General features: G+C 32.1%; 1 protein-coding gene across 1 annotated transcript; it reads right to left on the reverse strand.

Annotated features, from left to right (window-relative positions):
• Positions 1–7,680: 7,680 nt before the first annotated feature.
• LOC127724731 (parkin coregulated gene protein homolog) lies at positions 7,681–12,154 on the reverse strand. Its single transcript, XM_052231827.1, has 5 exons — positions 11,865–12,154; positions 10,269–10,418; positions 9,721–9,892; positions 9,092–9,241; positions 7,681–8,211 (listed from the first exon to the last, which is right to left on the reverse strand). The coding sequence occupies exons 1-5, from the start codon at positions 11,988–11,990 to the stop codon at positions 8,051–8,053; spliced, it is 759 nt and encodes a 252-aa protein (XP_052087787.1). The 5' UTR covers positions 11,991–12,154; the 3' UTR covers positions 7,681–8,050.
• Positions 12,155–12,189: the final 35 nt, after the last annotated feature.

The raw sequence follows: 12,189 nt of genomic DNA on the forward strand, positions 1-12,189 counted from the left end.
TCGGGATCAGGACCCCTCCTATCCCCCTCATTATGGGGTAATAGCAAGTTTGTTGTCCCTGAGTTATCAACTATTGCTCGACGCCGGGATATTTGGATTTCTTTGAAAATTCTGTTCTTCGGTACAGTAAACACTTTATGACTGGCTATGGGGATAATGGCAGTAAATAATAAACTGTTTGCTCTGATAGATAAGAGAATTGATATATAAAGATGCATGACTTAACCTCATTTTTTTTTATAAGATGTAGAAAACGGACAAAAATTCTTAATGTGGGACATAATCCTGTACAGATTTCAAATATATATTCTTTATTATGAAGATTGTTAATTTTTTTTTGACAAGTTCATATCTATACTATCTTAGAATTGCCTTGAATGTATCGAATGACAACCTATATTCACAAGTGAGCCCAGGTTATACAATATAACATACTTGTTAGTCTCGAATGACCACCTATATTCACAAGGGAGCCCAAGTTATACAATATAACATACTTGTTAGTCTCGAATGACAACTTATATTCACAAGGGAGCCCAGGTTATACAATATAACATACTTGTTAGTCTGAGACTGATTATACTTGAATAATAACTAACAAATGAATACGTGTAAAAGGTATATACCGACGAGACAGCAACCAAACGACACAGATAACTAGAAGACATCTAGAGTGCAACATTTCAGTATGTGCATGAAGCTCTACATGGCAACGAATCAAACAACGTGAAACTAATAACAGGAAATTTCAACGAATGCGGAAATAATTGTTTACTTTTTTTCATACAATGTACTTTCACAATTTTACAACAATTGTAAGAATTACTTAAACTTTGGCAGTTGTTTGATTCAAACAAAGAAAACCACATGACAGAAAAACAATCGAAATCACGAGATAGTACCGGAAATGTTAAATGAATGATAATAATAGATACCAATAATTGTGCACAATTGTCAAGTATTGAGTACAGATTAAATTGAGAATGGAAATGGGGAATGTGTCAAAGAGACAACAACCCGACCATAAAACAGACAACAGCAGAAGGTCACCAACAGGTCTTCAATGCAGCGAGAAATTCCCGCACCCGGAGGCGTCCTTCAGCTGGCCCCTTAACAAATATATATACTAGTTCAGTGATAATGAACGCCATACTAAACTCCAAATTGTACACAAGAAACTAAAATTAAAAATAATACAAGACTGACAAAGGCTAGAGGCTCCTGACTTGGGACAGGCGCAAAAATGCGGCGGGGTTAAACATGTTTATGAGATCTCAACCCTCCCCCTATACCTCTAGCCAATGTAGAAAAGTAAACGCATAACAATACGCACATTAAAATTCAGTTCAAGAGAAGTCCGAGTCCGATGTCAGAAGATGTAACCAAAGAAAATTAACAAAATGACAATAATACATAAATAACAACAGACTACTAGCAGTTAACTGACATGCCAGCTCCAGACTTCAATTAAACTGATTGAAAGATTATGTCTTCATCATATGAATATCAGGCACAATCCTTCCCGTTAGGGGTTTAGTATCATACCATCATAACATATATGAGAAGAACATAACCCGTGTCATGCCAACAACTGGTTTTTAAATAAATGTGTTTAGTGCCGATGCAAAGACCCTATAAGTGAATCAATATTAACGCCAAAATATGCAATCTTTAATGACCTGACAACAGTATCGTAACTATATCCCTTCTTAATTAGTCTATTTAAAGGTTTTGTTAGCTTCAGAGGTGAATACTGACATTTTTGTGCTTTATAAAGAATATTTCCATAAAAAATTGGATGTGAAATACCTGAACGTATAAAAAGTCTGCATGTTGAGCTATATTTACGAATGATGTCCTTATACCGATGATAAAATTTAGTAAATGTTTTGACTAGTTTGTGATATCGAAAACCCTGGTGTAATAATTTTTCAGTAATACATAAATTTCTCTCGTTAAAATCTAAAACATTGTTACATACACGAGCGAATCGTACAAGTTGAGATATATAAACACCGTAAGATGGTGACAAGGGAACGTCACCATCTAAAAATGGATAATTAACGATAGGAAATGAAAAATCATCTCTTTTATCATATATTTTAGTATTAAGCTTTCCGTTAATGATATAGATATCAAGATCGAGGAAAGGGCAGTGGTCATTGTTAGTATTAGCTTTATTTAAAGTAAGTTCAACAGGATAAATTTGTTTAGTATACATACTGAAGTCGTCATTATTGAGAGCCAAAATATCATCCAAATATCTAAAAGTATTATTAAATTTGTGTATCAGATGTTGTTTCGATGGGTCTTTGCTGATTTTTGTCATAAATTGTAACTCATAGCAATACAAAAAAAGGGTCCGCAATAAGTGGTGCACAGTTAGTCCCCATTGGAATTCCGATAACCTGACGATATACGGAATCTCCAAAGCGAACAAAAATGTTATCTAGATGTATTAACTAAAACTTTTAACAATGAAGAAACTATCCAGCAAAGCTTTAGTTTCCTATCTGAAATAATGAAGAGCTTATTATGGTTGTAACATTCTTTTAATGCGCGTCTACGATAGAAGGGGCCTTATGTTTTCTGATCTGTTAGTCCGTCCCATATTTGGTTAAGGTGTTGGTTCAGCTATAGTTAATCATGAAGGTATGGTCTCATCAACTTGAAATTAAGGACAATTGTTCATAATAATGGGAACTTTTCATATCATATAGCAGATTACGAGTTTGACCACGATTACACGGTTTACAAATTGCGAGGCTTCCAAAAAAGGAAATATATGATATATAATACGAAACAAAAGACTATACGCATACAAATAAACTAAATGAGGCGTGTCCAAATGAAATAACAAAATCCGCCTAATTGTAATTTTCTTTCGGTTTCCATCGCGCCGGGGTTCGAACTCACTACCCCTCCCCCTACTCGCGGAAAAAACCCAATCTTTATTCCCGGCCCGTATTGGCTGTAGGCAAATGCAAGCCATGAAAGTTATCTTTCATTGTTCCTATACATGGATTCGGGTTTTCAAGTTTCAAAGAAAACTATCAATATACAAGTCCACGTTTTGTTTCGTCAAAGTACATAAAACGATGATAATTGTAAACGACAAAGATAAACAATTAGAGAAATGAAAAAAAAAAGAAAGATTTTGCTTAATTCATAAAAAAAAACCCAAACAATTTAAGGTGTTTTATAAAAAATAAACTAACATTAAGGTGATCTTTTTTTCTTTTTCTTTTTTAACATTTTGGAAATGCCATAACGTTGCGGACAGATATAAACCACTTTATTGAGAATCTGGTCGATTTAGAATTTCACATATTGGATAGAATTCTGTCTACTGTTGAAGACCTTTTGTCTAACTCTAAATGTCTTTTGTGTCATTGGGTTGATGTTTCATTTACGCATACCACTTTTCTCCTTTTATTCATATAAAAATATAAAAAATGAATAAAACACTTTCATAGTTTTTATTTAAGAAAACATCCACATAGAAGTACATTGTCTTACCTCCTATACATTTCTCGGAATATGATTGGTTAAAAGCGTCCGCGTGGAGACCGTGTATATTCCATATTAGGTTAGTAGGGAGGCGGGGCTTATTTCATACACGGTTAGTAGTGGTGTTACGTCCCTTTATAAAAACAAAACGGTACTGAGAAAAAATCTTAAAGGTTTCAACAGACGAAGAAATTGATGATGAAAGATTGAAATAAATTCATAAAACACATTTAAACCTAACAAGTTGTTATTGTTGGCATCTGTTTTTGTAGGATCAATGGATGTACTTTCTTAATGCTAACGGTATTGAAGATTTGCTCATGTTAATAGGTCTTTAACGTAAATTTCACACGTTAAGATAGTCGGTAAGATAAATTCGTTACATAGTGTGCTAGTGACGTAATACGGTATATATGGGGTCAGTAAATCCCATATGGGGATTCGAGCTTCGCTCTCACCCCATATGGAATTTACTGACCCCATATATACCGTATTAGGTCACTCACCCCATATGGAATTTACTGACCCCATATATACCGTATTAGGTCACTAGCACACTATGTAACTAATAATATCATGTCACAGTTAAACCTAGTACCCTTAATAGGAGTAGCTTTGCTGACTTCATACATATCAATGAACGGGTTACAAAGGCGTAGCTTTGCTGACTTCATACATATCATACAATGCAGTGATTTGATAGCAAAGTCAGTAGAATTTATGTCTTTAACGGCGCTATCATTTCTTTGTTACTGAATCTGGGGCAAATAAATTAAAAATATAGATCGATAGCATAAGACATTGAAAAGTAAGGGATTTCTGTAGGGAGTTCGTATACCTCACAGTTGTTTTGATACCCTCATTAATAATTTTCTTAATAATAGCATGAAAAGTCAAAATTTGTTCTTCGGTCCTCCTGAATTACATGCTGTTCATATTATTACTACATTATGGATTAATTTCATTTAAGTTGAATAAGAATTGAAATCTAATTTTGAACTTAGACAAAGTTAACGCAATCTTGAAATGTCTGCAAAGGGATAATATACAGAATATTTTGACTGACATGTCTGAACTAGAGCTTATTCAATGCAAAAACAAATTGGACACAGATTTGATGCTCTTAAACAAGCAATTCGAATTAGGAATTTTTCGCCAAACATCTTCCATCTTATTAAAGCTGACAGTCATTATCAGAGGACATGATTTTCCTTTTCTAACAGATGTAGTATTCTATTTTGTTTGTTAGAGACGTATATGACGTTAAAAAATGGGCAGATACACATTTTATTCCAACAAGGCAATAACTCATCCTTAAACATTCACATCACATTTTTTCCCGCCATAATTATTTTTTCAGTTTTGCTTCAATTAATCGAGTCCCTAGTTAAGGTGTACATGTCCGTCTGGTACTGTAGTTTTTATCAGACCTTGAGCTCATTTTCATGGTTCATTGGCCATTGTTAAATGTTTGTTGTTAAGTCTTAGATACCTTAATCTGGGACTATTATACTAATCCAGAATCTATGGATCCGATGATTATATTTCATGTATGGAGTGATTGCAAGGTGTACATGTCTGTACGATAGGTATAGTCTGACCTTGAATTCATTAATTTTCATTGTTCATTGGTTATTGTTAAGTTTTTATGGTGACATGCTTAACAATATATCGACAACATTTTGTGTATGGAATCATTGGAATTTGTCTGTTTGTCATGTTCATCTGACCGCCTGAATTCTTTTGCATATGGTGCTTTGATGTTTATTTGTTCTGATTATGTCGATCTGTTCTCAGATACTATGATAAATAGGGCAAATATTTTAAGTGTGTGGATGATTGCAAGGTTTTCATGTCTGTCTGGACTTGAAGGGTTCATCTGACCTTGACCTGAATTTCATGGTTCATTGATCAACGATAAGTTTTCGTAGCTATAAGTCTCAGATACTTTAAGCAACATGTTAACTCTATTTGGTGTATGGAATTATTGTAAGGTGAACATGTGTGTCTGGGAGGGTTATCTGACATTGACCTCATTTACATTGATAGTTGATATTGTTAAGTTTATGTGAAATGTGTAGAAATAGCCTTTATCGTTTTCTACACAAATCTAATAATAATCAGTAAAGCAGGCAAGACATATCCGTGTGTGAATTCTTGTTTAATTTCTGGTCAAATTTTCTATATAAGGAATTGTGTCAGGCAGCTTCAAGTTGAGACAACAGCAGTTCTGAATAAGGCAATTTGATAGAAACATATACATTTTATTTTATTTGTACTTGTAAAGAAAGTTAGCATTTACTTGAAGAATATGTTTTCAACATCTAAATTTACTACAGTATATAAAATCGATGTTCTGTTATAATGGATTACATAACAATGACATGTGATCAAAGTTTTTAACAATTATAGATAGCTGTCGATCACTTTGGAAAACGTATTAAATTTTACAATAGATTTCAGTTACCAATTAACCCATCCTTGTTAATGACTTAAAAAAATTCTTGATCTTATACATAAATATAGATTATTCTCTATCTAATATAGTTTTCGCTCAAAACTCAAACAGTGGGTAATTTAGCATTCAAGTCCAATAACTCTTATAAGAAGTTTACTGATAGTTTCTTCTTTGTTTAACATTGTAGTTCTCATCTTGCAGTTTATTTTTGCTTTTAACTTAGTTACTTATGAGTGTTAAACATCAGACACAAAAACTTAATGCTCGAAGTCAGACAGAAAAAATCTCTTAATTTCTACCTTCTATAGTTTTTTGGTCCAAAACACATTATTTTAGAGCATGTTATGTGGTATGGGTTTTGCTCATTGCTGAAGGGAATAGGGTGACCTATAGTTGCTAACTTGTAACTTCTACATTATTTGCATGGTCTGTGTTGGAAAGTTGTCTCATTTGCAATGATACCACATTTTTTTATTTTCAGTAAAAAATGGTAAAAATCATCATTTCCTGGGCAATAACTTTAACAAGGAGTCGACTGACAATTTTGGCTACTTGACTTTTAGATACTGTACTGCTCATTATTTTTGTTTTTTTTAAGATTTTTTCTTCCAAATCTATTGTTTCACAAAAATGGGTAAAAATCATAATTAAAGGGCAGTAACTCATATGATGCAATGGCCAATTTTGGTAATGTTGACTTATTTGAAGATTTTGACTTGCTGATCGTTTCTGCAGTTTTACTCTATCTACTATAGTTTCACAAACAATGGGTAAAAATCATGATCTAAGGGCATTGACTTCTTTAAAAAGTCAACAGACAATTTCAGCCTGGTTGACAAATTTGTAGAAATAGCCCTGCTGATGATCTTTTTTTTTTCGGTTTGTTCACTTCCCAATAAGTGTTGAGTTCTTACTACATGTAGACATGTTAACCCCATAACATGCATGCATGTTTATATCTTGAATTTAAAGTCAAAATCTCACAATTGGTTGTTACTCAATGCTTTTGTATATCAAACATGTAAAGTTGGTGTAAGATATGTAATTTGTATTTTTTTTTATTAGATTTATCATTACCTGTCTATCTCACTCAGTTTAATGTTTCCTTATTAATATCTCCATGCAATAGATGTTTGAATGCTAGTTCAACTGCATACCAAGACCATAACTGAATGGACAGTGACAAATAATCTCCATTCAAATGAAATGTGCCAATGTCAATACAACTGCATGCCAGATATTACTGACTTACCATTAGTGGTTCTCCTTAACCAGAACTAATCACAAAATAAATCTTCAACAAATGTTGATGCAAAAGACATCTTGGGAAGCATTATTTTCTAAGTCTCACTCAGAAAGCTTTGTTAAAGATTGATTTTAGACACTGTCATTGAAAATAAGCACAATTTGTGAAAATAGATAAATTCATCATTGTACATGTACTTGATGAGCAGTCAGACGCTTTATCTTAATTGATATATGCAATCACACAAGGTAACAGTCAGCATAACAAATTATTCCTTTCTTAAAGAAGAGAAGACTTACTCCTAAATAGTTGGTGCATCCTTTAGGGAGAAACTGCTTTATACATTATCTGAAGTGTTTTTCATCTAACCGGGTTGGGAATCAAACCAACAACCCCACCCACTCATGGCAACAGTGCAACCATGAGACCTCTGAAGCTCTGTTGAAATAAGATAGAAAGTCAGAACTGTAACAGATAAATAATTTATTTATAAGACATCAATGTCTGTATATACATAAAAAAGTTTAAACATAATATCACAATCAGCTTTATTGGTACAAGACATCCACTAAATGATTGGACGAAAAGGTCACATGACATCAATGATACTGTAATAAACAGCTAAAGAGAAGATGTGTTAACTATACAGAAACAGGACTTTGGCTGAGTGATATCGGTTCAAAACTGGTTTGGTTTCACGGTGTTAAGTCCATTGAATATCCTTTCTAAGTCACAATTTTTCCCCAGGAAACTGATTCTGGTTAAAAGAACACTTCTGAAATGTATAAATCCTGATCGTTTATAAATTCCCCCCCATTGTTTTTTTACATGATTGTCTAATTCAACATACAGCTTTCATATGTGGGAACCATGTATTTGATATTAATAAATGCATCTTCACCACCATGTCTCTCGAAAGCTTCTAATGTTTCCTGTATTAAATCTCCAATGTTTTCTCTTTTTTGTTGACTGTAGTCAATGCCATCTCCTGAGTTAACTGAAAATTTTAAAACAAAAAATGATAAGTACATTATCTATCTCACACCCAAATATTTAACAAAACATACAAATAGTTTGGTATTGTTTGGTCCATAATAAATCTAATTTATGTGTATTGCAGACAACAAACTTTAATATTAATAAGTTTTGGTATTTGAATAATACTTTTAGGACAATTGCTTCTGTTTATTGCCATGATTTAGTCTTGTGTTTTTTATTATCCATTGATGGTACAATCTCAGTCTATTTAATGAAAATTTTCAAAGTCCATTGCAAGCAAATTTTCTAAGCAATAGTTCAAATGGCCATAAAGAACTACATGTATTGTCACTCACCTAGCAACTTTGACAAGTTTGAAATTAAAATAATTGAATGCAAGCCTGGTTCAAATTAATCCTTAGGATTCAAGGGAAATAACTTCTGTATTTTCGTATATTGTGACTGTTAAAATGGTTGTTACCAGATTAATTTAATCAATAATTATTATTGGAAAATCAATGGATTTTTAATTAGAGTTGAAGACGTGTTGGATCATTGTCTCTATCTCTGACATACAAGTATACCCTACACTTCCCTTTTTTTAAATTTACCTCAATGCCTTTTGAAGTTTAACATCAGTGCTCCAGCTAGAAATCAAAAGGGGCAGGGTACACACAGTAAAAAGTTAACCTGCTAGAAATCAATCTTATGACTTAATGGAGAGTTTTCACAGTAGATACAGGGTAAAGTAATAAGTGATTCGATCTGAATTTTCCCAAGTGTTTTAAGACAAAATATTTATTGAGTATTTTTTACCCATCGATCATTATTTCTGGTAAATCACTAGATACTAACAAGAGTATTTTTTATCAGAATCTATATAATAAAAATTTACTTACGGTTATAATTTTTAAAGATATTCAAAATAGGCAGGATTTGTCTGTAATAAGGCACTAATGCTTCTCCAACCATGTCTGCTGATATTACCAAATGTTGTAATACTTTCAGTGTGGTGCACATCACTTGGATGTTTCTCATGTTCAAAGCATCTGAAAAAGAACAAAGCAATGAATAATCTATTCAAAACAAAACTCAAATGAGACATTAAACAATACTGCATTGTGACAATATTTACAATACTTAATTTAAGTTAAACATGTTGAATTTAGTAATAACCTAAGAAATAGCATTTTTTCTGTTAGACATAATTAGGAGACTGGTTTTTGTGTATTGCCTCTACAAGTATCAGGTTAAGGCAATCTTACTGACTGTATCCTGAAGCTAGTAATATACACTGTACAATTAAAAGTGTTAATTATCTTCATTTAATCTAAATAAGTTTGAATTATATGATCAACTTTTTAAAAAGCCTTTTAAATAATGATAAACTTAAAAATAATAATTAAATGTAAGAATGTATGTCCTTTTGTTTTCCTCATAATGGTTATTTAAAAAAATTCTTTTAGAAAACATATATGATGTGACCATCATCATCATGTGTAGTTTTTTTGGTCTATTATTAACTTACTTTTAATTGGAATGATTAACTGAGGTATGACTGGCAGTATTTTTGAACCTCCGTGCTCCAGCATATCATGTACCCCTTGTCTGGCAAAGAATTCGTATGGATGTGTTGTTTCACACAGACCATCAAAGAATAATGGCAGGTAATGGTGATAATCTAACTTTTCAATCTCAACCTGTAAAACAACAACAAAAAATCATCAATACATACATTATTAATTAAAAATACATGTAATAAATATGTATCTATAAAGTCATTGCTTTCACAAATTTCATCAGCAGTTAACACAAATCAAAAACTGTAAATAAAAAAAATATTATTAAGGTTAAATTGAATTGGGAACAGACTACAGTGAATTCCATTACCACTTTTCACATTACTAATGGAGGATACATGTATCTAAGACAGGGAATTACTTGTCAAATTTAATTTAGAGTTTTTACGATGCTTGATTGCAGCAAACTAAAAAATTCAGCACAATGTCTTCTACAGTCACTTCAACAGATTGATGAATTCACCTTCAAGTTAAATTTATATAAAATTTATCTTACCTTCCAGGCAATTTTGTTTCCTTTTGTATCATGTTCCAAGGCTATTGGAAAGTCACCCCTTTCATAAAATTTTCTGAAAGCTGTAGGACCTGCAGGTCTTGGTTTGAATGCTCCTGCTGCTTGTGGTTTACCTACTTGCTCTAAGGATGGCTGCAAAAATAAAATATTTTTATGACTTTTTTTATACAACTTTAAAACAATATAAAGAAATATAGGTGTTCCTGATCTTAGAGGTAAGAATGAGATGATAATCCAATATTATATATACAAAATATAATACATTTGTATCTTGTGTCCTATAGTATAAATTTAACGGCCTTCTTTTACTTTGGGGGTAGGGTTCATTTATTGTTCAGGGTTAGGTTTTTTCCTACATTAAGTTAAGGTTTAAGTGTAAGGGTTAGAATAACCCTATCAGGTTTGGGATCCCTAAAGTAAAAGAATAGATCAGAATAGAATGCAAAATTAAAATATCTCCCTTAACAGGTAATCCTGCAATCTATTATGGTCTATTTAAAATTGTAAAGTAACAAATGTATGAAAGCCATATTTTAGGTAAAAATATGTCAGACAAGTGCATATGTATATCTGCTCTTTGGTCGGGTTGTTGTCTCTTTGACATATTCCCCATTTCCATTCTCAATTTAATACATTAAGCTTCTATGAACTGAGTAGAAAAATCCTCATATTATTAGACATTGCAAAAAAAAGGAGAAATTTCTAAATCTATATTTAAACCTGCACTTACATGAGTGATTAGTTGAGACTTTGATTATGTTAATATTGATTTTGTCAGAATATTGACTCATATTGACTCATCTGAGCAAGTGAGATTTATTTATTTAGCACCCTGACATTTTATGCTAAAAAAAGTCCTGAATGTTGTAAGCTTATACACAGTAACCTTATCCTGTTTGTGCTTTATTTCTATGGTTTTACCAGTCAGTCAAAAGTTCATTTTCTATATGTTGATTGTAAAACCAGACTTTAAATACATGTTATAAAGATTTTAATTTTGAATAAAAAAATGATCAACTGTAGTAATAAAAAGGTTGCACAAGGTAGATCCTCATTAATGATATAGTATTATACCAAACAGGTATTCAGTTTAGTGATTAAAAGTAACTTTGGATTTCAGTAAATGTTGTCATGGCAAAAAAATAACATTCATGTAAAAGGCAACATTATGCCCTCTGAATTAATATGATCTTGATAAAAATGAATGGACTTTCAAGTAATATTAATTTTCAAAGCCAGTAACTTTTATTCAGTTTCATTTGAACCTTGGTCTTTTAAGGGGGAAATGTTACCATAAATATGATTAACATGAAAGTTTTGTGCAATGACAACCATATAATGAAAAACAAATTTAGAAACCATGTGAAAATAATTACAAGTAAACCTGTCCAATTCATTTAAAGTGCCCCATGTACTGCCAATTACAATGTTGTTTAAAAAAAAAATAACCTAATATTTCTGACCCATCAAACAACACTGATACAATACATCGATCTATATACTGTATGAAGATAGTTTGACTGTAAAGTATTTCTTCTCAAATACTCAGTAATAAAACTATTAGTAAGTATGTTTTACCTTTGCGTTCTTCATATATGCCATTGTTGTGAAGGCATTTTTTCCTTTTGTTTCTGTTGGAGGTGTCTTCTTTCCATATCCAAATGTTTTCTTGCTGTTGTCTGGTCTTGTTTCAAAAAGCGACATTTTTGTTTTATACTTTTTTTCAGCCTGACGGCAAATTGATTACAATTAAACAAATCTATGCAACTTTCCAAATGAAAACAAACAGGTAACAATAAAATGGAGGCTTATACAATCTGGTAGTCAGGCAACTGTCAGAAACTGACCCGGATGACTGGCTTTGTCGTACTAGTTTCCATGGGGAAAAGAAATATATTTCCGC

This window comes from Mytilus californianus, unplaced genomic scaffold, assembly GCF_021869535.1.
Source record: "Mytilus californianus isolate M0D057914Y unplaced genomic scaffold, xbMytCali1.0.p SCAF_14, whole genome shotgun sequence".
Classification (NCBI taxonomy): Eukaryota; Metazoa; Mollusca; class Bivalvia; order Mytilida; family Mytilidae; genus Mytilus; species Mytilus californianus.

Coding starts and splice junctions, on each gene's coding strand:
- LOC127724731 (XM_052231827.1), bottom strand. CDS start 11,990: ATGTCGCTTTTTGAAACAAGACCAGACAACAGCAAGAAAACATTTGGA. Junction 10,419..11,864: donor CATATATGAAGAACGCAAAG/GTAAAACATACT, acceptor TTATTTTTGCAG/CCATCCTTAGAGCAAGTAGG. Junction 9,242..9,720: donor GTTAATCATTCCAATTAAAA/GTAAGTTAATAA, acceptor GTTCTTTTTCAG/ATGCTTTGAACATGAGAAAC.